Source organism: Bubalus bubalis, chromosome 2 (genome assembly GCF_019923935.1).
Source record: "Bubalus bubalis isolate 160015118507 breed Murrah chromosome 2, NDDB_SH_1, whole genome shotgun sequence".
Classification (NCBI taxonomy): Eukaryota; Metazoa; Chordata; class Mammalia; order Artiodactyla; family Bovidae; genus Bubalus; species Bubalus bubalis.
This window is the reverse complement of record NC_059158.1, coordinates 25,252,213-25,280,103: the sequence shown is the minus strand read 5'-3', so window position 1 is coordinate 25,280,103 and position 27,891 is coordinate 25,252,213. Positions and strand designations below refer to the sequence as shown.

The 27,891-nt window shown below is 52.7% G+C and overlaps 1 protein-coding gene across 3 annotated transcripts; it reads left to right on the top strand.

The window, feature by feature from the left end:
• Positions 1-1,641: 1,641 nt before the first annotated feature.
• NOTCH4 (notch receptor 4) lies at positions 1,642-26,865 on the top strand. 3 transcript variants are annotated; one of them, XM_045162792.1, is made up of 31 exons: positions 1,642-1,844; positions 2,639-2,720; positions 2,903-3,195; positions 5,436-5,783; positions 5,880-6,002; positions 6,117-6,353; positions 6,470-6,625; positions 7,282-7,476; positions 8,923-9,036; positions 11,046-11,159; positions 11,248-11,370; positions 12,183-12,342; positions 12,948-13,093; positions 13,463-13,615; positions 13,822-13,939; positions 14,170-14,257; positions 14,606-14,759; positions 16,364-16,548; positions 18,833-19,085; positions 19,331-19,443; positions 20,604-21,127; positions 21,695-22,078; positions 22,178-22,353; positions 22,887-23,106; positions 23,297-23,378; positions 23,473-23,611; positions 24,115-24,410; positions 24,636-24,783; positions 25,323-25,420; positions 25,565-25,812; positions 25,845-26,865. In XM_045162792.1, exons 1-31 carry the CDS (start codon positions 1,778-1,780, stop codon positions 26,284-26,286), a joined length of 5,979 nt encoding a protein of 1,992 aa, XP_045018727.1. In that variant the 5' UTR covers positions 1,642-1,777; the 3' UTR covers positions 26,287-26,865. The 3 variants fall into 3 exon arrangements, with proteins under 3 accessions (XP_045018727.1, XP_025123719.3, XP_006059240.4); XM_025267934.3 differs by having other exon boundaries at positions 13,888-13,939; positions 25,565-26,052; XM_006059178.4 differs by having other exon boundaries at positions 23,297-23,369; positions 25,565-26,052.
• Positions 26,866-27,891: the final 1,026 nt, after the last annotated feature.

Genomic DNA, 27,891 nt, shown 5'->3' with positions numbered 1-27,891 from the left:
TAAAGGAGACCAAAAAGACATGACAAAAAAATGCAGTGCATGATCTTAGTTAGATCCTGGACTAAGAAAAAATAAACATTATAAAGGACATTATGGAGCAATTGGCAAATTTTGGACATGGACTATAGATTAGATAATAGTAGTATATCAATTTAAGTTTCCTGCTTTTGATAGCTGTACCGTGGTTTTGTAAAAGAAGGTTCTTGTTCTTAAGAAATTCACACCAATGTGTTTATTAGGAAAAGGATATATTACTCATAGTGAAAGTGTTAGTTGCTCAGTCGTATCTGACTCTGTGACCCCATGGACTCTAGCCCGTCAGGCTCCTCTGTCCATGGAATTCTCCAGGCAAGAATACTGGAGTGGGTTGTCATTCCCTTCTCCAGGGAACCTTCCCAAGACAGGGATCAAATTCAGGTCACCTGCATTGCAGGACTCTTTATCTATCATCTGATCCTCCAGGAAAGCCCATATTATGTGTGACTTACTCTCAAAGGCTTCAGAAAAAAACACTAATGTGTAATTAGAGAAATAACAATAAATGTGGTCAAATTATATCAATTGGTGAATCTGAGTGAAGAATATCTTGGGATAATCTGTGATATTTTTGCCTCTCTTCTGTGAGTTTTAAATTACTTCAAAATAAAGAGTTTAAAAAAATAGAAAATTAAAAAAAAAAAAAAAAGAACGATGCTGGCAAAGTATACTCATTGGCAAAGAAAGGTATTCAGGGTGTGCCAGTCTGGGCCGTGGGGCCTTAACACTGGAGCTGTGCAAAGCTATGGATGATACCTCTGGCCACCCTGGACTCTCAGTTCCCTGAGCTACTAGAGGAACTTGGTGTGTGGCTGAACCCAAAGCCATCCTGGGTTGACTCAAGAAGGCTGGTTGAGTCAGGGCCCTGAATTCTCCTTTGTGATTTTATTTATTCCAACTTTTAATTCAATGACCGGCATTCCTTGCATCCCAGGGACACCTGGGTGGAGGGAGTGTGACATGGAGGTAGGAGAATTCAACCAAATGCAGTGTTTACTATGGCTAATCCAGACTGCAAAATTTAGTAGAGCCAATGTTCATTGATCATCGATGAAGATCTTACACGTTCTCCTCCAAAAGAAGCCCAAGATTTCCCCCCAAACCCGCCCAGCATCTTGCCCATTCCACAGAATGAGAAAACGAAGTTCCCAGCAGGGACCAAGGTCCTGTGGGTTCTGTCTGCCAAGAATTAGTGGTTTCAGTTTATGGAGAGGTGTGGATTCTCCGAGAAGCATCTGTACTGACCACATGAAACAATACCCTCTCCTCAGAAGGGGAAAGAAGATTGCTTATCACCCCACACCTCTGCTTCCAGGTCCTGACCTTCCCCCCGGGCACAGGGCAGTCACTGTGAAGTTCCCAACGATAGAAAAGGAAGAGTCCACACTAACAACAGAAGGGCTATGGCTGCTTCAGGGGCCCCCACTCACCCAGTTCCCCCTTCTCTCACTTGCCCTCCAGCCACACTGTCCTTCTTCCTCACCACCTCCCCAGGGGTGGTCAGGGAAAGAAAGCCCCTCCCTCATCCCCCTCAATGTTCCTCCACTCCCCCCGCCCCATCACTAGGGTGTCCAGGACATTGTGTGATTCAGGAAACAGCTCAGACGTGAGGTTCGCAGCAGGCCGAGGAGGAGGAAGAAGGGGCCGTGGGAGCAGAGGAGGTGGTTGTTGCTTCAGCGAGGGGCTCTGAGGGTCCCGCTGGAGGGGGCGGGGGGATCTGGGCGTGGGCAGGGGCTCTGGAATGCAGCCCCCTTCACTGCTGCTGCCACTGCTGCTGCTGCTGTGTCAGCCAGTCTTCAGGACCAGAGGTGAGTCACGGGGGGGCAAGAGGCCAGGCGACCCACCTTCCTTAGGAGGAAGTCCAGTGGGTGGGGGACAGAGGGCCAAGGTCCTTGCTTTGAGGCAACACTGGATGGAGAAGATTCTTGCCCCCAAAATGGGACAGTCGGCAGGGAGACCCAACTCTGCTCCTGCAGCTACACAGACCAAGGCTGTGGGCCTCGTGCCAGGGGTGGTGACCGCAGGGGGATGGGTGAGAGGGTGCCCACCCCCGGGCAGAACCAAGTAGGCCCTGGAACTAGGGGACAGCACGTTCTTGCAATCATGTTTAGAAATAAGAGAGGAAACAAGGTGACCACCTGCTGGGGGAAGAGATGAGAGGGAACAGGAGATGGAGACATGGGAAAGTCAAAGGCTCACCAAGTCCCTTTCCCGGTCCAGCTGTCCCCACCCCTGGTGGCTCAATGCTGGGCCCTTCCGGGAGGAAATCCCTTTAGTGTTTCAGCCATTCACCTCCCAGGAGTCCCCTCAGCCCCCCTCCTGATCCCTGTTGTCTTGCTTCCGAGGGATGGGGCCTGAAGCTGGACTTGGGAGGCCAGAGAATAAACAGGAAAGGAAGGGTGGGGATTAGTAATTGAGAGACCTGGGATCTAGGGGGCTGGGGTGTGAGTGCCACGTGGGGACTAGAACAGGGGTGTAAAGGCGATGGTGGTGTGGAGCACCTTCTAGGGCTGCTGCAGGCAGGTCCCTCCCGAGCATCCAAAGGAGGGCAAGTGGAGCCCGATGCTCCCTGCTCCCATCTCACCCTCATCTCCATCCCTAGGGCTGCAGTGCGGGAGTTTCCCAGAACCCTGTGCCAACGGAGGCACCTGCCTGAGCCTATCCCAGGGGCAAGGGACCTGCCAGTGAGTGCACCTCATGGGAGTGGGAGACGGGGAAGGGGAACAAGGGAGGGGATGCGGAGAATGGGAAGAAAGGAGAAAGGAAGGAGGCAAAGAAGATGAAGAGAAACAAATAAAGGCAAAGGAGGGAGGCAGGTGGGAGCAGAGGGTCAGGATGTGAACTTTCCTCTCTCCACCCCTCCCAGGTGTGCCCCTGGCTTCCTGGGTGAGACATGCCAGTTTCCTGACCCCTGCCAGGATGCCCAGCCCTGCCAGAACGGAGGCAGCTGCCACGCCTTTCTTCCCACCCTTCCCGGCTCCCCTGGCACCCCCTCTCCCATGGCCCCCAGCTTCTTCTGCACCTGCCCCTCTGGCTTCACTGGCGATAGGTGCCAGGCTCAGATCAGGGACCCCTGTTCCTCCTTCTGTTCCAAAATGGGTCGCTGCCACCTCCAGGACTCGGGCCACCCACGATGCTCCTGCATGCCAGGATGGACGGGTGAGCGCTGATGGGAGAGGGAGGAAGGGACAGGAGGGGGCCGTGGCTGGGCTGCGGGGTAGGAGAGATGGAACTGAAGCCCAAGAGACTGTGAGCCCTTGGAGGACGGAGGCCGCGAGAATCAACCAGCCAATTCTTGGTGATCCATTTACCCGAAACTGACATTCACCAGCAGAATTGTAATGACTGCTAAAACATTGAGCTATTTCCAAGCCAGCTGGTAAAGAACTACTGCCATAGCCCCCTTAGCACAGCACCCTGACCACTTTCCCCGCCCCCTCAACCTCTCCTGACTCAGTAGCTAGAGGGTTAATGCCTAGCACATCAGGGGACCTCCAGGACTCTGCATTCTTTTTTTTTTAATTAATTAATTAATTTTAATTGGAGAATAATTACTTTATAATATCATGATGGTTTTTGCCATACATCAATATGAATCAGCCACAGGTATACATGTGGCCCCCCTATCCTGAACCCTCCCCCAATCTCCCTCCCCACCCCATCCCTCTGGGTTGTCCCAGAGTACGGGCTTTGGGTGCCCTGGTTCATGCATTGAACTTGCGCTGGTCATCTATGTTTCATATGGTAATGTACATGCTTCAGTGCTATTCTCTTAAATCATCCCACCCTCATCTTCTCCCGCTGACTCCAGAAGTCTGTTCTTTACGTCTGTGTCTCCTTTGCTGCCCTGCATATAGGATTGTTAGTACCATCTTTCTAAGACTCTGCATTCTGAGCACCTGAGTGGCTCCTTTTCTGAGTGGTGGGAGCCCACACTATCATCGGGGAAGACTGCAGTGGTGGGAGGTGTGATGGAGATGGGAGGATCTGACCCAGAGAGAGGAATGGGTGCCCATCCCAGAAGGAGGGGTGCAGTCCTGGGGCACAAGAGCAGGACGTATGGTGGGCAGGTGTGCTACCCTGTCAGGGGTGCCAGGACAGAGCTGCGAGGACCTGGAAAGAAAGACTCCATGGCACCTGAGCAGGATGGAAAGGACTGGACCAGGAAGCAAAGTTCACGTGACCAGAAGTGCTTGGATGCAGAGGCCTCCAGGAGGGGTGGACTCGAGGCAAGGCTTCTCAGACCTGAGCAGGCACAGCAGTCACCTTTGACTGATTGGTGGATGGATGGATGGATGGATGGACTGTGTGTGCTCAATCGTGTCCAACTTCTTTGCAACCCTGGAAGGCCTTAAAAATGCTAGTGCCCCCATCCCAGAAAGCCTGCTCTAGTGGGTCTGGAGCAGACCCAGGGAATGGAAATTCTTAAACTAACCAGGAGATTCTGAGGAAACTGGGCCTGCAACTGGGTGTGAGAGACCAGCATATATGACAAGAAGAAGGATGGGCAGTGGCGACTTGCCAGGCCTTGTGCTTCAGAGGAGGGGCTCTAGGCAGCCCCCTCCTCGGGCCCATCGCCAGTTCTGCCACTGACTAGACATGACCTTGCATACGATATTTAAGCTGTCTGGATCCTCAGTTGTCAGCCAGTGTCCACACTTCATAAGGCTGTTGTGGATAGGAAAGGGGGTGATGCTCAGAAAGTGCTTACTTAGTTCAGTACCAGCAGCCACTGCCACCATTCCCACTAGTGCGCACAGCTGTGGAATCTCTTTACCATGATACACTACAACCACCCAAAGATCAGGGAATCAGGATGAGAGAGGCGAGATGACTGCCCGAGGGCACACGGCTGGCTGGGGCAAAGCCAGGGGCTATGTCTCCTGCCTTCAGAGGATCCATGCTTTCTACTTCCCTACCACATGCTCATTCATGTCTGACTCTCATTCATGTCCACGACTACTCATTCATGTGCAACTCTTTGCGATCCCATGGACTGTAGCCCACCAGGCTCCTCTGTCCATGGGATTTCCCGGGCAAGAATACCGGAGCGAGTTGCCATTTCCTTCTCCAGGGGATCTTCTCCACCCAGGTCACCACTAAAGGGACAGACACCAAGTCCCAGATTTTCCCAAGCAGGGTTGATTCGCAATACTCCCACCAATAGCCACATGTTCAGTTTTCGGTTGGAAAAAAATGTGGTCACTCCAGAGAGAACCCTCCCCAAAAAATGATAAAACTGAGGATGATGGACCAGGACAGGGAGAGGATGGGAAGAAGGGACGGAAATACGGAGATCAGACACAGAGATAACCCAGAGTGAGAGTGGGTCATTCTGGAGGAGCTGGAATGTGTGCACTGTTGGAAACGGCCCCCTCACCATCCATCCTCTACCTCAGGTGAGCACTGCCAGCTTCGAGATTTCTGCTCAGCCAACCCCTGTGTCAATGGAGGGGTGTGTCTGGCCACATACCCCCAGATCCAGTGCCGCTGCCCACCCGGCTTCGAGGGCCACGCCTGCGAACACGACATCAACGAGTGTTACCTGGACCCGGGACCCTGCCCCAAGGGCACCACCTGCCATAACACCCTGGGATCCTTCCAGTGTCTCTGCCCCGCTGGGCGGGAGGGTCCACGCTGTGGACTCCGGCCGGGACCCTGCACCCCCCTGGGCTGTCTCAATGGCGGCACCTGTCAACTGGTTCCAGGGAGAGACTCCACCTTCCACCTGTGCCTGTGTCCCCCAGGTGCGTCCTCACAGGGGTCTTCCTGAGGCCCCTCTCTGGGCATGGAGGTGGTGTCCCATGGGTCCCTTCTCTCAGCTCATCGCACGACCCTGTCAGGCTTCACAGGCCCAAGCTGTGAGGTGAATCCAGATGACTGTGCTGGGCACCAGTGTCAGAACGGGGGCATCTGCCAGGATGGGCTGGCCACCTACACCTGCCTCTGCCCAGAGGCCTGGACAGGTGAGTCCTTTAAGCCAGGTTGATGGCACCAGTGGCCCAGATGGTCAGCCCCCATTCTCTAGTCCTCACAGGGCCCCCAGCTGCAGCGCCTGTCCCCTTCTCACTCCCCTACAGGCTGGGATTGCTCTGAAGATGTGGACGAATGTGAGGTTCAGGGTCCCCCTCGCTGCAGAAATGGGGGTACCTGCCAGAACTCAGCTGGAGACTTCCACTGTGTGTGTGTGAGTGGCTGGGGAGGCGCCGGCTGCGAGGAGAACCTGGATGACTGTGTGGCCGCCACCTGTGCCCCCGGATCCACCTGCATTGACCGCGTGGGCTCCTTCTCCTGCCTCTGCCCGCCTGGGCGCACAGGTGTGACGCAGAGGTTCCGGGAAGCGGGAGGCGGAGATGCTAGGTGACTGAAGCACCAGGAGAGCACCTGGGAGCTTCAGGCAGCCTCTGAGCACCTTGTCCACCCCGCCCTCCAGGCCTGCTGTGCCACATGGAGGACATGTGTCTGAGTCAGCCATGCCACGAGGAAGCCCAGTGCAGCACCAATCCCCTGAGCGGCTCCACACTCTGCGTGTGTCAGCCGGGCTATACAGGGCCCACCTGCCACCAGGACCTGGACGAGTGTCAGATGGGTGAGGCACCCCCCTCATCAGACCCTCTCTAAGCCCCCACACAGCCTCTGCTGAAGAGGGAAACAGGCAAACTGTTTTTCAAATTAAAAATCATCTCAGGAATTCTCTGGTGGTCCGATGATTAGGATGCTGCTATTTCACTGCCGAGGACCCGGATATAATCCCTGGTCAGGGAACTAAAATCCCACAGGCTGCACAGTGGCCAAATAAAGAAATGAACATCTCTTTTTTCCTGAATTTGTCCTTATTTGGCATCTCTTACCCAGTCTTCTCACCAATACTTAGCCCTCCAGACCACGTTTAGTCATCTCTCCAGTTTTTTTTCAGATTTTTTTTTTATGTGGACCATTTTTTTTAATTCTTTATTGAATTTGTTACAATATTGCTTGTGCTTTATGTTTTGGTTTTTTGGCATCGGGCGTGTGGAATCTTAGCTCCCTGACCAGGGAGTGAACCCACACCCCCTGCATTGGAGGTGAAGTCTTAAGCACCGGACCACCAGGGAAGTCCCACTCCTCCACTTTAAGGTCACAACCCCTTTCCCCACTCTGATCTCATTTGCCACAGACAGGCCCCCCCACACCTTCCCTGCCACTCAGGCCTTCTTGCCCTTCCACCCTGAGCCCGGTGGACTCCCAGGTCTTCTCTCCTCCCAGCTCAGCAAGGCCCTAGTCCCTGTGAACACGGCGGCTCCTGCCTCAACACGCCCGGCTCCTTTGAGTGCCTCTGTCCGCCTGGCTACACGGGCTCCCGCTGCGAGGCCGATCACAACGAGTGCCTGTCGCAGCCCTGCCACCGGGGCGGCACCTGCCTGGACCTGCTCGCCACCTTCCAGTGCCTCTGCCCACCAGGTACCAGCTGAATGGGGCCTTGGGTGGAGGAGCCAGGGAACTAGTGCTGAAGTCACGGGACGTGACCCCTCCAGAGCATGGTTAGCCTGAGGCCAGTTGGGGTCAGATAGCAAAGAAGGCTTCTCCTCGTCTCCTCACCCCCCAGATGAAAACTTTAAGAAATCAGTGCCCACCCCCCATGCCAGGAAAAGAGCTTCCACAGATGGTAGTGAGCTTGCACACTGCTCAACTCTGTGTTCATTTCAGGGTCACCGTAGCATGCACAACCTGATCCACTGTATGCAGAGGCCCATCAAGGGAGAGAAAAGCAGCAGTTAAACTTTTCATGCTGCAGCCTCTGCTTATGTCAACCCAGAATGTTCCACCTACTGAGGGAAACTCGCCCCTGTAGAGATCAAGGGTAAACTTTTAAATTCCAAAGGGTCTGTGTGCTTGAATCTGGCTCAGTGGGAAAGGAATACTGCAAAGCAGCATCTACCTATAAGTTAGAGTTAAGGGGAGAAACATCTCTCAGGGAGACAGTGATGGAGTCAATAGCAGGGAGCTGAATGAAACTAGAAAAACAATAGCTTACTTCTGCCTGAGCATCTTGGGGGCATTATCTAATCTTTACAGTATCCCTCTGAGGTCAGCATTGTTACTATGCCCATTTATAAATGAAGAAACTGAAGCACACAGGGGTTAAGTGACTTGTTCGAGGTTGCCCAGCTAGTAAGTGGTAGAGTCAGGATTCAAACCCAGAGCTTTGATAGTTTCACCCACTACACCACACAGCCTTCCTAAGCTGAGATGTGTCCAAGGAAAAATGCTGAGAACACTATCCAGTAATCCAAGCAAGGGACAAGGTTGTAGATACTAAGGAACTTTAGAGACAGGCTCCCCAGGCAAAAAGAGGGAGGCAGCCAAGGTCCAGAGAGTGATCCGCATCAGTTCAGGGTGAGACAGCGGAGACCAGGAAGAGCCCGGAGAAACAGGACAAGTATGGGAATGACACAGGTTCCCAAACACCCTTCAAATCCCCACCTTGGGGATCCCTGGTCTCCCTGGCATGGAGGCCTGCCCAGGTAGCATGGAAGGAGTGGATCACCTCCAAGCAGATGCCCATTTGTCACACTGGTACCTAAAAAACCTCCAGACTGTTCAGCCCTCCCGGGTGAGCCCTGCCTTCTGTGCACTGAGGAATGGCCTCAGAAGACACTTCCCTGGAGCCCTCCCAGGTCTCAGCAAGTGCCCTGCTCCCTGAGCTTTCACACTTGAAGGCGACAGAGCCACTGTCCAGCAGAGCAGCAGGGCCTCAGTTCATCTCTCCAACCCACAGGCAGTGGCCCCCTAGGAGGGGCTGTCTGGTGGGTCAGGTCACAGACAGTGCTGGTTCTGGAATCCGGCCTTTGGGGCAGAAAGGGGGAGGCAGCCGAAGCAAAGCTGACCCCACCTGCATGTCCTCAGGCTTAGAAGGGAAGCTCTGTGAGGTGGAGATAGACGAGTGCGCCTCGGCCCCCTGCTTGAACCAGGCTGACTGCCACGACCTGCTCAATGGCTTCCAGTGCATCTGCCAGCCGGGTAAGTGCAGATTCTGCTCCACGGTTCAGTCCTGGCAGTCGCTGGTGGCCTCTCGAAGATCTGTCAGGCCTGGCCAAGGAGTGCCCCATCTCTCCAACTCCCCTGCTCTCCAAACTGTCTTCTCTTCAGTTCAATTCAGTCACTCAGTCGTGTCCGACTCTTTGTGACCCCATGAACCACAGCACACAAGGCCTCCCTGTCAATCACCAACTCCCGGAGTCCACCCAAACCAATGTCCATTGAGTCAGTGATGCCATCCAATCATCTCATCCTCTGTCGTCCCCTTCTCCTCCTGCCCTCAATCTTTCCCAGCATCAGGGTCTTTTCCAATGAGTCAGCTCTTCACATCAGGTGGCCAAAGTATTAGAGTTTCAGCTTCAAAATCAGTCCTACCGATGAACACCCAGGACTGATCTCCTTTAGGATGGACTGGTTGGATCTCCTTGCAGTCCAAGGGCCTCTCAATTCTTCTCCAACACCACAGTTCAAAAGCATCAATTCTTTGGTGCTCAGCTTTCTTTATAGTCCAACTCTCACATTCATACATGACCACTGGAAAAACAATAGCCTTGACTAGATGGACCTTTGTTGACAAAGTAATGTCTCTGCTTTTGAATATGCTATAGAGGTTGGTCATAACTTTCCTCTTACATCCTGCAAATCTTCCCCTGCTCACTCACCCACCCTCATCTCTTTTCTGCCAAGTCACCCAAATAATCCTCCCCTCCAGCCCTCCTTCAGAGCCCTCCATACCCTCCCCCTGCCTGCTCAGGGTCCCCATTGGTCTTGGTGCTGATAGCCATGGATGCAGGGAAAGTCATCCCAGACCTTCATTCTCCAGTTTCACGGGACATCCCTCTGTTCCCAGCTGTAATAACTGATGTTTATTGAATATTTACTCCAAGCCAGGCACTTGGTTATGTACTTTCAGGCATTATCTCATTTAATCCTTTCAGCAGTACCATGATGTAGGTTATATAATTATTCTCCTTTTACAGGGGAAGAAAAGTGAAAGTGAAAGTTGCTCAGTCAGTCTGACCCTTTGTGACCCCATGGACTATATAGTCTGTGGAATTCTCCAGGCCAGAATACTGGAGTGGGTAGCCTTTCCCTTCTCCAGGTGATCTTCCCAACCCAGGGATCGAACCCAGATCTCCCACATTGCAGGCAGATTCTTTACCAGCTGAGCCACAGGGCATCCCACAGAGGAAGAAAGGGGAGCCTAGAGAGGTTGGGTAGCTTGCCCAAAGTCACATGGCTGACAGTGGCTGAGTTTCACTTTTATGCATCACCCTCCTGTCATCTCCACCTGCCCCAGATGTCTTTTCTGGAAGTTCCTCAGGTTCACTTTTCCTAGCAAGGGGAAAGGCCAGGACTTGTATTTATTCTTTTGATAAAAATGTATTTTCAGCATTAGTACACATATCCAGTTATGCCTTATATGAAGGCTAAAGTTATCAAGTTACACTCCGTTATGTCCTGAAATTCAAATTACTATTAGAGAAGCCCCCACATTGGTGCCTTTGTCATATAATGACACATTTATACAAAACCTCAAAACCCAGACCCTTTGAAACAAGATTCTCTCCTTGCAATTTGTAACCATGTTATTTCTATATTTGTAAGGAGAAAGCTAGGTTTCCCCAGTGGCTCAGTGGTAAAGAGTTCGCCTGCAATGCGGAGACACAGGTTCCCATCCCTGGATTGGGAAGATCCCCTGGATGAGGGAATGGCTATCCACTCCAATAATCTTGCCCAAAACTCCTATGGACAGAGTAGCCTGGCAGGCTCAATCCATGGGGTCACAAAAAAGTCAGACTGGACTAAGCAACTAAACAACAAAGAAAAGGCTAAATACAAGTGTTAACTCTTTACTTCTTGTTTGAATCCATGAAATCATCCCTTTAAATCTTAAACATTTGTAACAAAGTCCCTCATAAGTCTAGAGAAAGTAAAAAAAGAAAATAAGACCTTGGTCATCTCTCCCCACTCACTCCCCACCCCTCCAGGTTTCACTGGCCCCCGGTGTGAGGAGGACATCAACGAATGTCAAAGCTCTCCCTGTGCCAATGGCGGGGAGTGCCAGGACCAGCCTGGATCCTTCCATTGCAAGTGTCCCCCAGGTAAACTGGGGCTCAAAAACACTGGAGGTGACAGTGGGGACATGGGCAGACTTCCATGAAGGGCCCTGATTTCCCTGTTGTACCATAGGCTTTGAAGGCCCACGCTGTCAGGAGGAGGTGGATGAGTGTCTGAGTGGCCCATGCCCCACCGGAGCCAGCTGCCTTGACCTCCCAGGAGCTTTCCTTTGCGTCTGCCCCTCTGGCTTCACAGGTCAGCAGGGGAGAGGTTGGAAAGAACTGGAGGGATATTTGAGCACAACTGGGGTGGAGTCATTGATGAGTGTCTGAGGATCGAGATGTGAGAACAGAAAGAGAATGGAATCCCTGAAAGTTGTGCAGTGCAAAATCTGCACAACCATACAGGCGCTGAGGGTGTTACTGTAGGACTCACATCTGGCTCAACATGAATGATATGACTGGAGACCAGGAGCAGAGGAGGAGATTCAAAGGCAAGCCATTCATTTGCTTATTTAGCAAACATTTATTAAGTGCCTACTGTGCCGACACAGACACATAGTTGAGTTGCTATCCTGGAGTGACTTTAAATCTACTGAAGAAAGACCAGAAGGTCTCCTGTTAGCTCTGAGGAATGCATAGGATCCTATAGGAACACAAAGAATTGACCAACCCAGACTAGAGATGAGAAATGATGGCTGAACAGAGTCGTAAAGACTGAGCAGGAGTTTGTCAAGACAGAATGCTAGGCAGTGTGTTTTAGCCACAGATAACAGCACGTGCAAAGGCACTGGGCAGGGGGAGGGGAGAAAAGTACACCCCACTTAAGGAAATGTAGGACATCCAGAACTTGGAGTGCCAGGGCAAAGGTGAGAAATGTAACACTTCTAGGAAGGTCATGTCATGCAGGACCCCATGTGTTACTCTGAAGAAGCTGGTATCCTGAGGTATCAGGGAGCCACTGGAGAATAGGGTAATGGGAAGTGAGCAAGTCATGCATAAGAAGTGCCTCCAAACTCATCAAGGACAAAGACAGACTTTGTTTTCTGACCCATCTCCCCACTGTAGGCCATCTCTGTGAAATTCCCCTGTGTGCCCCCAACCTGTGCCAGCCCAAACAAAAATGTCAGAATCAGGAGGACAATGCCCACTGCCTCTGCCCTGATGGAAACCCAGGCTGTGTTCCCACAGAGGACAACTGCACCTGCCACCATGGGCACTGCCAGAGGTAACATCTTCCAGGCCCTCCCCATTTATAGTCTCCTCTGGGTCCTCCTCAGCTAGGGCAGGAGAAGACAGCCAGTGAGGCGCTGGTCTGTAGGAAATGACCAATAGGGAATAGGAAGGAGAGGACAAAGTTCTGAGATCACAACCAATGGGAGGGCTTGACTGGTGAGTGTTAGCCAATGAAGGGAGAGTTCATAAATAAAGAGGGAAACAAGACTTAGGAGGATCAAAGCAGAAAGAAATGTATTAAATCCCAGGACCAATTCATATTATTCATTCAGTAAATATTTATTGAGTGTCTATTACATGTGGATACTTTTCCAGGCACTGGGAAAACAGCACAAAACAAAAGAGACCAAGTTTTCATATCTAACCTCATGGAGCTTTTGTTTTAATGTAGAAAAACAGACAATAAACAAGTTATAGAAGGAATAAATGGATAGATAGATCTAGTTGGAGAAAATTAGTGGGGTTTGTCAGGCAAAAGGGGGGCAATGCTGAGAGCAAAGAAAGGGGCCAGAGTCTTAGGACCAGAAAGAGAAGGGTCATAGGGGTCTGACCAGTGGGGAAGAGAGAAGAGAACCCCCCTTTTCTTTCTATGACCAGATCTTCGTGTGTGTGTGATGGGGGTTGGACAGGACCAGAGTGTGACACAGATCTGGGGGGCTGTGTCTCCACCCCCTGTGCCCACGGAGGGACCTGCCACCCCCAGCCCTTTGGCTACAACTGCACCTGCCCCACAGGTTACACAGGTGAGGCGCTCCCTAAACCATGTATACCCTGGGCTGACCACCGTCTAAATCAAAGGCAAGGCCAGTGGAGACATGTGTCCAAAGGGCTCTGGGTCTCAGTCACCACCAAGAAGAACTGGGACTTCCCTGGTGGTCCAGTGGTTAAGACTCTGCGCTTCCACTGCAGGGGGCATGGGTTTGATCCCTGGTCCCAGAACTAAGATTCCACGTGCATGCTGCAGGCACAGCCAAAGAAAACAGTGCAGGAGGTGGTGAGAAAAGAAAAAAGGTTGGGTGGGGGAGAACAGTGGGGATGGAGATGAGGAAGGGAAGGAAAGGGAAGAGAGAAAAGGAAGGTTCACTTTCCCATACCCCACCCACTTCCCTCAGGGCCCACTTGCAGTGAGGAGGTGACAGCCTGTCACTCGGGGCCCTGTCTCAATGGTGGTTCCTGCAGCCCCAGCCCCGGGGGCTACTCCTGCACCTGCCCTCTGAGCCACACGGGGCTCCGCTGCCAGACCAGCATTGACCACTGTGCCTCTGGTGAGTTCCCACCACGTCCTGGGGCTGGGCCACAGAAGGATGCAGAAGGGGATCAGGGTACATTGGTAAAAAATTAACTGGACACAGAGAGCGGTCGTTTGGGTGGGGAAGTTGGCAGGGTAGGGGGGCGGTACCCTGTGTGTGACTGAGGTCACAGGCCAGGTTACAGGCAAGGAACCCAACCCCTCACAGCCTCCTCTCTCCAGCACCGTGCCTCAATGGGGGCACCTGTGTGAACAAGCTGGGCACCTTCTCCTGCCTCTGCACCCCAGGCTTCCAGGGCCCACGCTGCGAGGGAAGGACCCGTCCCAGCTGCGCAGACAGGTGAGCAGGGCACACAGACCCCTGGAGGAAGGGAGGGAGCCCTGGCCAGCCTTCCGCTCCATCTCCTCTGGGGCTCTGTGCTGCCTCTCGCCCCAAGCCCCGCATTCTTCCACTCTGCCTTCCCTCCGGCTTTCCCACCTCCCCAGCGGTTGCCTCCTCACACGTTACACACTCCCACCCCTTGTTTCCCTGACCCTCCTCCTACTGTGCCCTCTCTCTTTCTCATCCAGCCCCTGTAGGAATATGGCAACCTGCCAAGACAGCCCTCAGGGTCCCCACTGCCTCTGTCCCCCTGGCTACACAGGAGGCAGCTGTCAGGTGAGGGGGCCGGGAGCCAGGTGTGCAGAGAAAGGAGGGTGCGGGAAAGCTCCAGTTAGAGGGCCTTGGGCATTGACAGGGGGCAGCATGGAAGCTTGGGAGAGGTGAAAGGAGGTTTGGGAGTCTAGGAGTTGAGCTCGATATCTGTATGGCTCGCTGAAAGGATTTTTGATCCCAGCAACTCTTCTGGGATGCACATATCCAAGGAAACCAGGGAGGGTGACCTGGTCCCAGACCATTCAGGAGACAGTTTGGGGGGGAAGGGACTTTGAGGAGCTGGCAGAGGACCATCTCTTGGCCTGGGAACCTGATACTCCTTCCCGCCTCACACTCCCTCCTAACCTTCAGACGCTGATGGACTTATGCGCCCAGAAGCCCTGCCCACAAAATTCCCACTGTCTCCAGACTGGGTCCTCCTTCCAGTGCCTGTGCCTCCAGGGATGGACTGGGCCTCTCTGCAACCTGCCGCTGTCCTCCTGCCAGAAGGTTGCTCTGAGCCAAGGTACCAACCCAAGACCGGCTAGGGAGCAGAGGAAGAGCAAAAGGGTCTCCTCCTCTAACCCACCCCTGAGGACATCCACACACAACAGTTGGCCAACTGACCGACTAAAAGTAGAAGCAACACACACCAACCAGTTATTGAAGCTGCAGCTCAACACCCAGGACAGCCTAACACAACTCAGCTCCTAGAACCACGTTCAACACAACTCAAGCAACACTACGCAGCCCAGCCAATCAGACTCCAGTTTAACACAAGCACCAGGGACATAACCCAGTGGTCCAGGGTGGAACAACTCAACACTGTTATTACCATCATAACTCAGAGTGAACCACACTTAACTGACCACACGCAACACACTTCACCATGACCCCCTCACTTGGATGTTATGCCAATTCCCTGGTAAAAAAATACCTTCCTTGCTCAAGTAAGTGGTTTTTTTAAAATTATTTATCTTTGGTTGCACTGGGTCTTCGTTGCTGCTCACGAGCTTTCTCTAGTTGCAGAGAGCAGGGGCTACTCTCTAATTGTGTTGCATGGGGCTTCCCATTGTGGTGGCTTCTCTTGTTGTGAAGCACGGACTCCAGGCACACGGGCCTCTGTAGTTCCTGTACATGGGCTCAGCAGTTATGGCCTGAGGACCTAGCTATTCCTAGGCATGTGGGATCTTCCCATACCAGGGATGGAACCTGTGTCCCTTGCATTGGCAGGAGGATTCTTATCCATTGTAGCACCAGGGAAGTCCTCAAATAAGTTTTGATATGAGAAGAACTCAGGGGAGAGACCATTGTGGAGACGGTTGATGGGAATCACAGTGAGCGAACATCAGAGAATGGCAAAACCCACGGGATGGAGTTAGACTGTTAAGCCAAGTGCCTCCACCTGAAGTTTCTCTTGAGTTCCTCCTTGCTTGAGACTTGTTTAAGGCCAAGAATACAGTTGCTTATAATGTTCTGTTAAATCAAAGAAGAGGTATTTCTCTCCATTCTGACAAAATATGCAGGAGAAGGAACTTAATTTTTTTTTAATTGGAGTATAGTTGATTTACAATGTTGTATTAGTTTCAGGTGTACAGCAAAGTGAATCTAAAAAAGAAACAGTTTTTTGTAGATTATTTTCTCATATACATCATTATGGAGTACTGGGTAGAGTTCTCTGTGCTACACAGTAGGTCTTTATTAGTTATCTATTTTATATATAAAAGTGTATATATGTCAATCCCAATCTCCCAATTTATCCCTCTCTCCCTCCTTAACCCTGGTAATCATAAATTAATCTTCTACATCTGTAAATCTGTTTCTGTTTGGGAGATAAGTTCATTTGTATCTTTTTTTTTTTTTTTTTTTAGATTTCACATATAAGCAACATCATATGGTATTGGTCTTTCTTTGTCTGACTTACTCACTTAGTATGACAATCTCTAGGTCCATCCATGTTTGGAACATGCTTAATCTCTTCAGCTTCAGGGGCCTACTGATTCCTCAGGCTCCAGGTGGCCTCCCCCTACCCCAGATGTGTTAGTGGCCCTTCCATAGACCTCTCTGCTCAGTATCTGGGGCCCCTGCGCATCCTCCCAACCCACTTAGCTTTACTGTCTCTCTTCCCAGGCACAGAAGTCTCTTCCCTGTGTCAGAACGGAGGCGTCTGCATTGACAGCGGCCCCTCCCATTTCTGCCACTGTCCCCCTGGATTCCAAGGCAGCACATGCCAGGACCAGGTGAACCCCTGTGAGTCCAGGCCCTGCCAGCATGGGGCCACCTGCATGGCCCAACCCAATGGTTATCTCTGCCAGGTGAGAAGGTCTAGAGGAGGCGGGGGGGAGACAAAGTTGGGCTGGATATGGAAAACAGCAGTCACGGGGCAGAAAGGGTGGGGAGAAGGCATTTTCATTTACCCCATACATCCAACCAACCACCAAGTCAAGCTGTTTTGCCTCCTAAATATTTCTCAGCTCTGTCCTCGCCCCTTCACCCTCATCCCACTGCCTTAGTCCAGGCCTTCGTCGCATTCCACCTGGACACCTGCATCAGCCTCTTAACAATTAATATCATCGCTGCCTCCACACTTGTTCTCCTAAAGGTTCACCCTCTATTCCACCACTAGGGTGCTCTGTTGAAAACATTAAGCTGGCCTGTCACTCTCCTACTTAAAACCTTTCAGTTGGGACTTCCCTCGCAGTGGCTCAGCCAATAAAGAACCTGCCTGCAGTGCAAGAGGCAAGGGTTTGATGCCTGGGTTGGGAAGATCCCCCGGAGATGGGAATGGCAACCCACTCCGGTATTCTTGCCTGGAGAATTCCATGGACAGAGGAGACTGGCAGGCTATAGTCCATTGGGTCACAAAGAGTCAGACATGACTGAGCAACGCACACGTTCACTTTCACTTTCACCACTGGTTAAGACATGCTTCCAGTGCAGGGAGCCCAGGTTCGATCCCTGGTTGGGGAACTAAGATGCCACAGGTCTCGCAGCATGGCCAAAAAACACAAAAACCCTTCAGTGACTGCCCACCTCTTTCACAGTGAAGTCCCAAGCCGGCGTGACCCAGCCCTGCCTCCCTTTCAGGCTTCATCTCTCTTCACCCACTGCTCAACTGCTCCAGCAACACAAAACTGCAACTGGCTTCCCCACACCCCAGACTGGCTCTTTGGTGGTTTTCCTCACCCCTCTTCCACTGGCTGGTGCCCAGGAGGCACCTGCCTCAGGGAAATGTCCCTAACTTCTCTCCAGACTGGGTTAGGGCCTCTCCTTGGTGGTTCAGGTCACTGAGCAGGACAGGAAGGCACAGCTGGGTTTTAATTCCAATCAACTTGATCCATGTACTCACAACCATGACTTTGACTAGAAGGCATAATTCCATAACTACCCTCTTTCTTTAAATTTTCGATGTATTTTTTAACTTTTTATTACAGGCATTTTCAAACATACACAAAAACAGCGTACTGATGAGTAGTGAACCCCTGTGCACCCATTACTCAGCTCTACTTCCTCTTTCATGAAACTCCTTCCTCCAGAAGTTTTCAAAACTCCCACCTCCGTCGTCTGCTTCTTCCAACCCTCTGGCCATTCCTGACACTCTCTGAATTGTTTTTTCTCCACCTTTCTGAAACCTTCCTGGTACTCCATTCTTGCATACTCTCCTTCCTCCTGCAAGAACTCAGCACGTGGTACAGACCTCACAATGACCCTTTTCTCACCAGCAGGATATGCAACAATCAGAAAATGGTTAAGGTCGTGAGTTACTGAGTCATAGACTTGTGCTGAATCCCAGCTCTGCCACCTACCAGCTGTGTGACTTGTGCAAGGCACTTATCTTTCAAGGAATCAGTTTCCTTTTCTGCGAAGTGAGAATCAAATGAGATGACCCATAGAGAGGGTGGTCAGGAGAGTTCTAGAGGTTATGTGTATAAATCACACAATCAGTGATAGCTGTCTCTTCTCTGGTTGACTGAGAATTTCATGGAGGCAGGGAAGCAGTTCTAATTTTCTTTGTATTTCTAGAGCCTGAAAAGATGCCTGGGCACAAAGTAGGCAATTCAATAAATGCTTGAAAGCGAAAGTGTTAGTCATTCGGTCGTGTCTGACTCTTTGCAATCTCATGGTCTGTCCATGGAATTCTCCAGGCCAGAATACAGGAGTGGGTTGCCATTTCCTTCTCCAGGGGATCGTCCCGACCCTGGAATTGAACTCCCATCTCCTGCATTGCAAGCAGATTCTTTACCATCTGAGCTACCAGGGAAGTCTAATAAATGCTTATAAATTAATAAAGCATGAGAGAACCCAGTGGGTGTGTGGTTGGAAGAGGGAGGTTTTATCAAAAATGGAATTATATCTAGTGGTAATGAATTATAGAGATTGGGACTTGGAAGGGGACAAGGTCCATATTACCGAACAATAATGTCTCATGTGGAGTTGAGGTGAAAGGGTTAGGCTACACGTGACTGTGATGGAGGGTGAGCTGAGTGATGCTTTGAGTTGGAAGGTGGGATGCTAGGCAGACCATCTTGCACTGGGTCCCCTAGAGTGCCAGGAGGGGCTCACTTACTGGTTCCCTGTCTGACCTTCTTTGCCTACCAGTGTGCACCCGGCTACAGTGGACAGAACTGCTCAGAGGAACCGGACGCGTGTCAATCCCAGCCCTGTCACAACCAGGGGACCTGCACCTCCAAACCCGGAGGCTTCCACTGTGCCTGCCCGCCAGGCTTTGTAGGGCTGCGCTGCGAGGGGGACGTGGATGAGTGTCTGGACCGGCCCTGTCACCCCACAGGCACTGCAGCCTGCCACTCTCTGGCCAATGCCTTCTACTGCCAGTGTCTGCCTGGACACACAGGTGAGGCCTGAGATAGGGGCGTGCGCATCTCTAGCCATAGCTGAACTGACCATGGAAGCCCAGACAAGCCCCACCCACAAGGCAGCCTAGTCATCTGGCCCATTCCCTTGCCTCAGACCCCAGCCTAGAGAACATGCACCACCATCCCTGCGCCTGTGCAGCTAGTGCTGGGCTGACTCCCAGGAATGAGCTGGGAAGGAGGCAGCAACTGAAGGAGTGTCATGTTTTATCCCACCCCACCGCAGGCCAGTGGTGTGAAGTGGAGCTAGACCCCTGCCAGAGCCAGCCCTGTGCCCACGGCGGGTCATGTGAGGCCACAGCAGGGCCACCCCCAGGATTCACCTGCCACTGTCCCCAGGTGAGTGACGACAGGCTGCTTCCTCTGAAGCCCCCAATGCTAACAAAAAAGAAACCCTGAGCTGGGAACCTGGGGGAGCACCTGAGAGGGAATTATCAGAGAAAGCCATCTCAGGTCCAGAGGGGGATGTGGCCCTCAGAAGCAGTGATGGGGAAAGGCAGAATCAGGTGAAAGTTTGAATGGAACTTTCAGAAGTCATGGACATTGCCTGTGGGAAGGTCCGCAAGGCTGGCTGGGTGACCGTGAATAAGTTCTTTTAACTCAGTGTGTGTATTTGTTTATAGACCTCAGATGCATGAAACTGGGTTCATCTTTATTTATTTATTTATTTATTTATGGCTGCCCTGGGTCTTCATTGCTGTTCAAGGGCTTTCTCTAGTTGCAAAGAGCAGGGGCCACTCTCTAGTGGTGATGCAGGGGCTTCTCAGTGTGGTGGCTTCTCTTGTTGCCGAGCACAGGCTCTAGGCACATAGGCTTCAGTAGCTGCGGCTTACAGGCTTCAGGGAGCAGTCTTGGTAGTTGTGGCACACAGGCTTAGTTTCCCCATGGCATGTGGGATCTTCCCAGACCAGGGATCGAACCTGTGTCCCCTGCATCAGCAGGAAGATTCTTAACCACTGGACCCCAGGGAAAGTGAAAGTCACTCCATCGTGTCCGACTCTTTGCAACCCCATGGACTATACATATACAGTCCATGGAATTCTCCAGGCCAGAATACTGGAGTGGGTAGCCTTTCCCTTTTCCAGGGAATCTTCCCAACCCAGGGATCAAACCCAGGTCTCCCGCATTGCGGGTGGATTCTTTACCAGCTGAGGCACAAGGGAAGCCCAAGAATACTGGAGTGGGTAGCCTATCCCTTCTCCAGCGGATCTTCCCAACTCAGGAATTGAACTGGGGTCTGCAGCATTGCAGGCAGATTCTTAACCAACTGAGCTATGAAGGAAGCCCTAGGTTAATCTTAAACCTTGGTTCATGGTACAGTAAAATACAAATTAACATTAGTTTATGCATAGCCTTCCTTTATTTTCTTTAAAAGATAACACCGGTGAACTTAACCCCAAAATTACATTTTCCCCTTTACTATTGTTACAAATTACACTTTTTTCCCCTTTATAACTGTTTTCCCCTTTATTGTTGTTACAAATTACATTTTTCCACAGGGTTTTGAAGGCCCCACCTGCAGCCACAGAGCCCCCTCCTGTGGTCTCCATCACTGCCACCATGGTGGCCTGTGTCTGCCCTCCCCCAAGCCTGGACTCCCACCCCGCTGCGCCTGCCTCAATGGTTATGGGGGTCCGGATTGCCTGACCCCACCAGCTCCTTCAGGCTGTGGCCCTCCTTCTCCATGCCTACACAATGGCAGCTGCTCAGAGACCCCCGGGCTGGGGGGCCCAGGCTTTCGCTGTTCCTGCCCTGCCAGCTCTCCAGGGCCCCGGTGTCAGAGGCCCGGAGTCAAGGGATGCGAGGGCAGAAGTGGAGATGGGGCCTGTGATGCTGGCTGCAGTGGCCCAGGAGGAAACTGGGATGGGGGGGACTGCTCCCTGGGGGTCCCAGACCCCTGGAAGGGCTGCCCCTCCCATTCCCGGTGCTGGCTTCTTTTCCGGGACGGGCAGTGCCACCCACAGTGTGACTCTGAAGAGTGTTTGTTTGATGGCTACGACTGTGAGACTCCTCCAGCCTGCACGTGAGCCTGAAACTGATTTGGGATGATGGGCAGGGGGTGGTGGGGGAGGCAGGATGAAGACACAGAAGGAAGGACACAGAAGAGTCTGAGTTACAGTGTGACCATAGCCTCACGCTCCGGGGAGCTTCCACTCTAATAATCATTGCTAAATAGGGATAGAAAACACTAGACTCCAACCCAAGGGAATGAGGCAGCATGAATATTTAACGTGGGGACCAAGAAAGAGGGCACTGCCTGTCTGGGCTACCCTCTGAGTGTCATGGGAACCCTGGCCTCAAGCCAGGCAACTCCTGTTGCCATGGAGAATCTCCCCTAGCAACCAGCATCCCTGAGGGAAAACTCCCCAGGAGTTGGGGAGGGTAGAGAGGGGACAGTGTTAGGAAACAAAGGTCAGTAGACATTAGGGTGTCTGGACTAGCTACCGTCCAGGGAGTAAACCCACTACTCCAGAACTGCCCCCACTAAGCAAAACAGAGCCCTAGAGTCTGTAGAGTATCAGGAATCCTTTCTGGGACGAGGGAATCCAGTTTCTTTAGGGTCCTGAGCCGCCATCTCCTCACCCCACAGTCCAGCCTATGACCAGTACTGCCGCGATCACTTCCACAATGGACACTGCGAGAAGGGCTGCAACACGGCAGAATGCGGCTGGGACGGGGGAGACTGCAGGCCAGCAGATGGGAATTCAGAGTGGGGGCCCTCCCTGGCCTTGTTGGTGGTGCTGAGCCCCTCAACCCTGGACCAGCAGCTGCTCGCCCTGGCCCGGGTGCTGTCCCTGACTCTGAGGGTAGGGCTCTGGGTGAGGAAGGACAGTGAAGGCAAGGACATGGTGTACCCCTATCCTGGAGCCCAAGCAGAAGAGGAGCTAGGAGGAACCCCAGACCCCTCTCAGCAGGAGAGAGCAGCCCCGCAAACAGAGCCTACAGGCAAGGAGACAGAATCCCTGAGCACTGGGTAAGGACGACGGCGGGGGCAGGGTGGGGGAGGAAAGACATGAGTTCTTTAACTGGCAGAGGGAAGCCAGGGACTAACCCAGGGGTCTCTTCCTCACAGGTTTGTGGTGGTGATGGGTGTGGACTTGTCCCGCTGTGGCCCCGAGCACCCTGCATCCCGCTGCCCCTGGGACCCTGGGCTCCTACTCCGCTTCCTTGCTGCGATGGCCGCAGTGGGGGCCCTGGAACCCCTACTGCCAGGACCCCTGCTGGCTGCCCATCCTCGTGCAGGCACCGGTAGGTGATCCCGTCATTTCCCCAATTTTGTTCCCGGGCCAGCTTTCATGCCAGCAACCTCAACGAAGTCAAATGAAACAGAAGCACTGAGACCCCAAATGTTGTTTGTGGAGACTTACCCTTGTTAACCTTCTTCTCTAAGTATATCTCCTCACAACCCATTTGCTCTGCAAGCTCCATGTCCCTGAGTCTTTTATCCTAACCTCTATCACAGACCACCCACAAGCCTTGAGTTCTGGCCTATTCTCTCTAATAAGCCAAGAGTTATCCAATCATCTGCAAATCAAACAGTTCATAGTATTATGAAAGAAAAACAACTTATATGCCACTTACTATGTGCCAGGCCTTGCTCTAAGCATTTTATAGTATTATTTAATCCTCCCAACAAACCCTATAAGGCAAGTACTATTATTATTCCTATTTTACAGTTAAGGAAACTGAGGCAAAAAGAGGCATCTGAACTTGCTCAAAGGTCTCACCAGAGTACCCAGCCTCACCAGGCATGGCCTCTTTTTCTGTGTCTCTTCCACCAGAGCCGTCTGCCAACCAGCTTCCCTGGCCTGTACTGTGCTCCCCAGTGGTCGGGGTCCTTCTCCTGGCCCTTGGGGCTCTTCTCGTCCTCCAGCTCATCCGTCGCAAGCGCCGAGAGCATGGGGCCCTCTGGCTGCCCCCTGGGTTCACTCGCAGGCCCCGGACTCAGCCAGTTTCCCGCCGACGTCGACCCCCCCTGGGCGAGGACAGCATTGGCCTCAAGTGAGAGTGAGAAAGAACTGGGGCTCAGGGAGGGGACTCTTTCCCATGGAGATATTGGTGATCAGAAGCAACAAGAGATGCTATTGCAGAAGCTGAAGACACAGGAAGGGACAGGAAGGGGAGAGAAATGGGAAGGCTGCTGGGAATCTCTGGGGCCCTGAAGGTCCTCTCCCCACCCACCCCCTTCCAGGGCACTGAAAGCAGAGGCAGAAATGGATGAGGATGGTGTTGTGATGTGCTCAGTCCCCAAGGAAGGAGAGGAGGTGGGCCAGGTGAAAGCACTGGGGCAAGAATGGTCCTAAAGTGATGGAGGGGTTGAAGGGACAAGTCACCCTGCCTTCACTGACCCTTGTTCTGATCCCCAAGGCTGAAGAAATGGCCTCACCCCCCAAGTGCCAGCTCTGGTCTCTGAGCAGTGACTGCCAAGAGCTCCCCCAGGCAGCCATGCTGACTCCTCCCCAGGATTCTGAGATGGATGTCCCTGACGTGGACACCCAGGGACCTGGTACGTGAGTCATCCTAGACCAAGAAAATGAAAACTCCCTTTGACCCCTTTTAGAATCACAAAGTCCTTTGATATCTGAACTGGATTAACCAATACCAGAGTAAGTGCTTCAGAACAAAGTGTGGTCCCAGGACAGAAGCAGCAGCATCACCAGGGAAACTGTTAGAAATATTAATTCTCAGGTTCCACTCCAGAGCTTCTGACTCAAATTCAAAACACCAGGGAATCTGTTTTAACAAGCCCTGTAGGTGAGTCTGAACCAGGACTCAAGTTTGAGAATCACTGCTCTAAAATGTTAAAATGTTAAAGTATTAAGGCCTGACACTTCCTTTTACAGAGGAGGAAACTGAAGCCCAGAGTAAAACAGAAAGTCACTGACACAAGCCACACAAAAATCAAGATCCCAAGCTGGGCTTCTTGACACCTCAGGCCGTGATTCTCCCTAGGCCTCCATGTTCTCCCACTTTCCCAGTTGTCCCCCATTTCTCATGTCTCATCCACAGATGGGGTGACACCCCTGATGTCAGCAGTTTGCTGTGGGGGCGTGGAGTCCAGGACCTACCAGGAGACATGGCTGGGAAGTCCTGAGCCCTGGGAACCTCTGCTGGAGGGAGGGGCCTGTCCCCAGGTTCACACTGTGGGCACTGGGGAGACACCCCTGCACCTGGCTGCTCGATTCTCCCGGCCAACCGCTGCCCGCCGCCTCCTCGAGGCTGGAGCAAACCCCAACCAGCCAGACCGGGCAGGGCGCACCCCACTTCACACGGCTGTGGCTGCTGATGCTAGGGAGGTTTGCCAGGTCAGTGCACACTGGGGTTGCTAAAGGACACTGGGCAAACTTGCAAGTAAGGCTGGGCAAAAGCCTTCTCCAGGGTTTGGCAAAGAGGAAGGTGATTATTGGGGACCGACAAAGAAACAAGAACATAAGACTGAATATGGATTGGGAGGTGGGTTAGCAGTGCGAGGGGCCTTAGCTAACAGTCCAGATATACCAGCAGTCACTGGTCCTCTCTGGCCCCTCCAGCTCTTACTCCGCAGCAGACAGACTGCAGTGGATGCACGGACAGAGGATGGGACCACAGCCCTGATGCTGGCCGCCAGGCTGGCTGTCGAAGACCTGGTTGAAGAACTGATTGCAGCCCAAGCAGATGTGGGGGCCAGAGACAAATGGGGTATGGATCTGGAGAAGTTGATGTTGTGCTATAGAGAAACTGAGCAAATGGGGTGTGAGGTAAGATCTAAAAAATGGGGGGGGGGGGGGACAGCAGAGGAACCAACCGGAAGCTGGGGCATTCCCTCCCACCCTGCTGTGAAGGTGGTAAATCTGCGGAGCAGTAGCAGCAGGCAGCACTTGAGTCTGCCCTCAGCATCCTCAAATATACACACACACACACACACACGCTGCCCTTGACCACCGGGAACTAGGATGGAGGAAGAGTGTCTGTGAAAACGGAGAGGGGTCTCGTGGGACGGACGCAGCCTGCCGGTCCCATAGACCCCAGAACAATGCCCTATTGTCCCTCCCGCGCGCCGGTGACGTCACCAGGGGCAACGCTTCCTGCAGGCCGACGGTCACCCGGGCAACGCTTCCGCCTAGGAGGGACCCGGCGGGCGGAACAGCCCTTCCCCCAAGACCAGAACCCGTGGGAAACAGGAACCCAGGCGTCTGGCCCCCAGCCTTGCGGTAACTACCTCTCACGTGGTCCCCTAGGAAAAACAGCGCTGCACTGGGCCGCCGCCGTGAACAACGCCCGGGCCGCCCGCTCCCTTCTCCAGGCGGGAGCCGATAAAGACGCACAGGATGGCAGGGTTAGATGGGGCCCCTAACAAACTGGGAGCGGGAGAGGTGAACTGCGAAAACCCTGAAGGGGCGGGGCAGCGGTCAAGAAGGAGGGCCAGTCCTGCGGGCGTGGCCTTCCCTGACCTCGCCCTTGGCTGTTTCCTCCCGCGCAGGAGCAGACGCCGCTGTTCCTGGCGGCCCGAGAAGGGGCGATGGAGGTAGCTCAGCTGCTGCTGGGGCTGGGAGCCGCCCAAGGACTACGGGACCAGGCCGGGTTAACCCCCGGAGACGTAGCCCGTCAGCGCAACCACTGGGATCTGCTGACGCTGCTGGAAGGGGCGGGGCCACCGGAGGCGCGTCACAAACCCACGCCGGGCCGCGGGGTCGGAGCCTTCCAGCGCGCGCGGACCGCGGGGTCGGAGCCTTCCAGCGCGCGCGGACCGCGTCCGGAAGCGTGCCCCCGCGTGGGGGCGGGGCTGTGCCGCGCTGCCGGACGCTGTCAGCCGGAGCCCGTCCGCAAGCCCGGACTTTGTCCGTAGACTTGGCCGCGCACGGGGGCGGGACCTACTCGCACTGCCGGAGCCTATCGAAAGGAACAGGAGAAGGCCCGCCCCTCCGCGGCCGTAGGTTCTCAGCAGGCATGCGCGGGCCTCGGCCCAACCCTGCAATGGTGCGAGGAAGATCCGGGGTCTCGGCCGGGAGCGGGGGCGTGGCTGCAACTGTTGACTGGCCCTGCGACTGGGTGGCCCTGGGAGCCTGCGGCCCCGCTTCCAACACGCCAGTCCCGCCTCCTTGCCTAACACCGTCCCCTGAGCGGGGATCCCCTCAAGTTGCCTGGGGTCCCCCAGCCCACCAAGTAATACCCTTAAATGCAGGAGGCGAGGGTCAAAAATAAAAGGCCGCATTTCAGGGAGGGATTCTAAAAGTGGGTACTCATTAAATAACAAGCAGTCTGGAAGGCCTCTAGGTTTTAAGATCCTTGTGCCTCGAAAGTGAAGGATCAAGAGTGTAGTGTCCCTCCCAAAATGATGTACATCACATCGTCCTCCACGTGGGGGAAACTGCAGCCCTGGAAAGAGGGTTCAGGGTACTGGGATGAAGCACCCTGATGAGATGGCCAGCCTCTCTAAAAGAAGGATGAGGGGTAACAGGAAGTACCCTTGAACCAAGAACTGCAAACTGACAGAATGTGAGATGTTCTTTTCTGTATATTGTTCCCAAAGGGAGCCTCTATCGCCTGAAATCCCCAATACCCGCAAAAGGCTGACATATTTATTGAGCGCCTACTGTGTGCCAAGCACTGTGTAGGCACTGAAGACAGGGCCAAGGGTTACGCCAACTGATGATTCCTTGCATTCTCCCACCACACCCTACCCCCAAACTACTGCAGGGATGAAGTGCCACCCTTCTAGCCACCACTATCTCTAACAACACCAAATCTGTCACCCCATAATAAAGATGATTTGAAGTGTTACAGTCTTTTGGAAGGGTTGGGGAATGGAAAAAATATGAAATTGACTGCATCATGTTTTCAGAATTTTTGTGCCCTAGGTTCAACATGTGGATGGAAGCTTTGAGTATAGTTTTAAGAGCAAGAGTAAGACTTGGGGTCCTATGTTAGTTTAAGGAATCATCTGAAGTCTCTAGTAATCCAGTGAGAAACCACACTCAATAAACCATACATACCCTTCATCCTTCTTTGAAGGGCATTTTGTTAGAGCCACTTAGATCTGATTCCTGAGGCCTCAAGTAGAGGAAGATGGAGACAGCATCAAACTTTAACTACAATTCAGCAATATGGTTATGCCTCTTTCATGGCGATGGACCTGAAACACGCAGGCATGAAGCATTTTGAAAACTAATAATAACTACCATTTATTGAGCATTCACTACAGGACAAATGCTTTATTACATTTGATCCTCATATCAACAGTATAAATGGGAGGAAAAAAAAAAAAAAAACAAAACTCCTTTTTACTCTTTGAGAATCTGAGGCACGGAGATTGTATTTGCCCAAGATTGCAAGGCATTAAGCGGCAGAACCTGATCTCTTCATCATATTTCATGCTCTAAGTCACTCAGCTAATGTGACAGGTTGCCATTAAGAGGTCCCAAATGTCTCTGTCTGTCCTGTTTCCCACTTTGGTGCCAGCCAGTCTGACCAGCATTGATCAAAGCCCAAGTCAGGTTGTGGTCCTCTCCCTTTTCCATTTCATGATGAGAGGAAAGCTTTCCCTTCGTAGCTTACATTTGGTGCGTATTTTGTGCCCTGAATAGACTGTAAGCACCTATAGGGCAATGGTAAGTACTCAACCCATATTTAAACACAGTGCTAGGAATATATGTATGTTTGAGGGCCTGGCATCCTTGGATCTGTCTTCCCTCTGGAAACATGCCCCTCCCCATCCCAGTAAGTCAGGGAAGCTGGGAAGCAGGCAGTGGGTCCTTCTTAGAGAAGGCACCTGGGGTTGGGGGTGGGGGGGCTGGGGGGGGGGATTCT

Bases quoted from the DNA above. Each gene is read 5' to 3' on its own strand.
- NOTCH4 (XM_045162792.1), top strand. From the start codon at position 1,778: ATGCAGCCCCCTTCACTGCTGCTGCCACTGCTGCTGCTGCTGTGTCAG. The intron at 23,107-23,296 runs GTGAGAGTGAGA...ACCCCCTTCCAG, and splicing joins GAGGACAGCATTGGCCTCAA to GGCACTGAAAGCAGAGGCAG. The intron at 25,421-25,564 runs GTTAGATGGGGC...CCTCCCGCGCAG, and splicing joins AAGACGCACAGGATGGCAGG to GAGCAGACGCCGCTGTTCCT.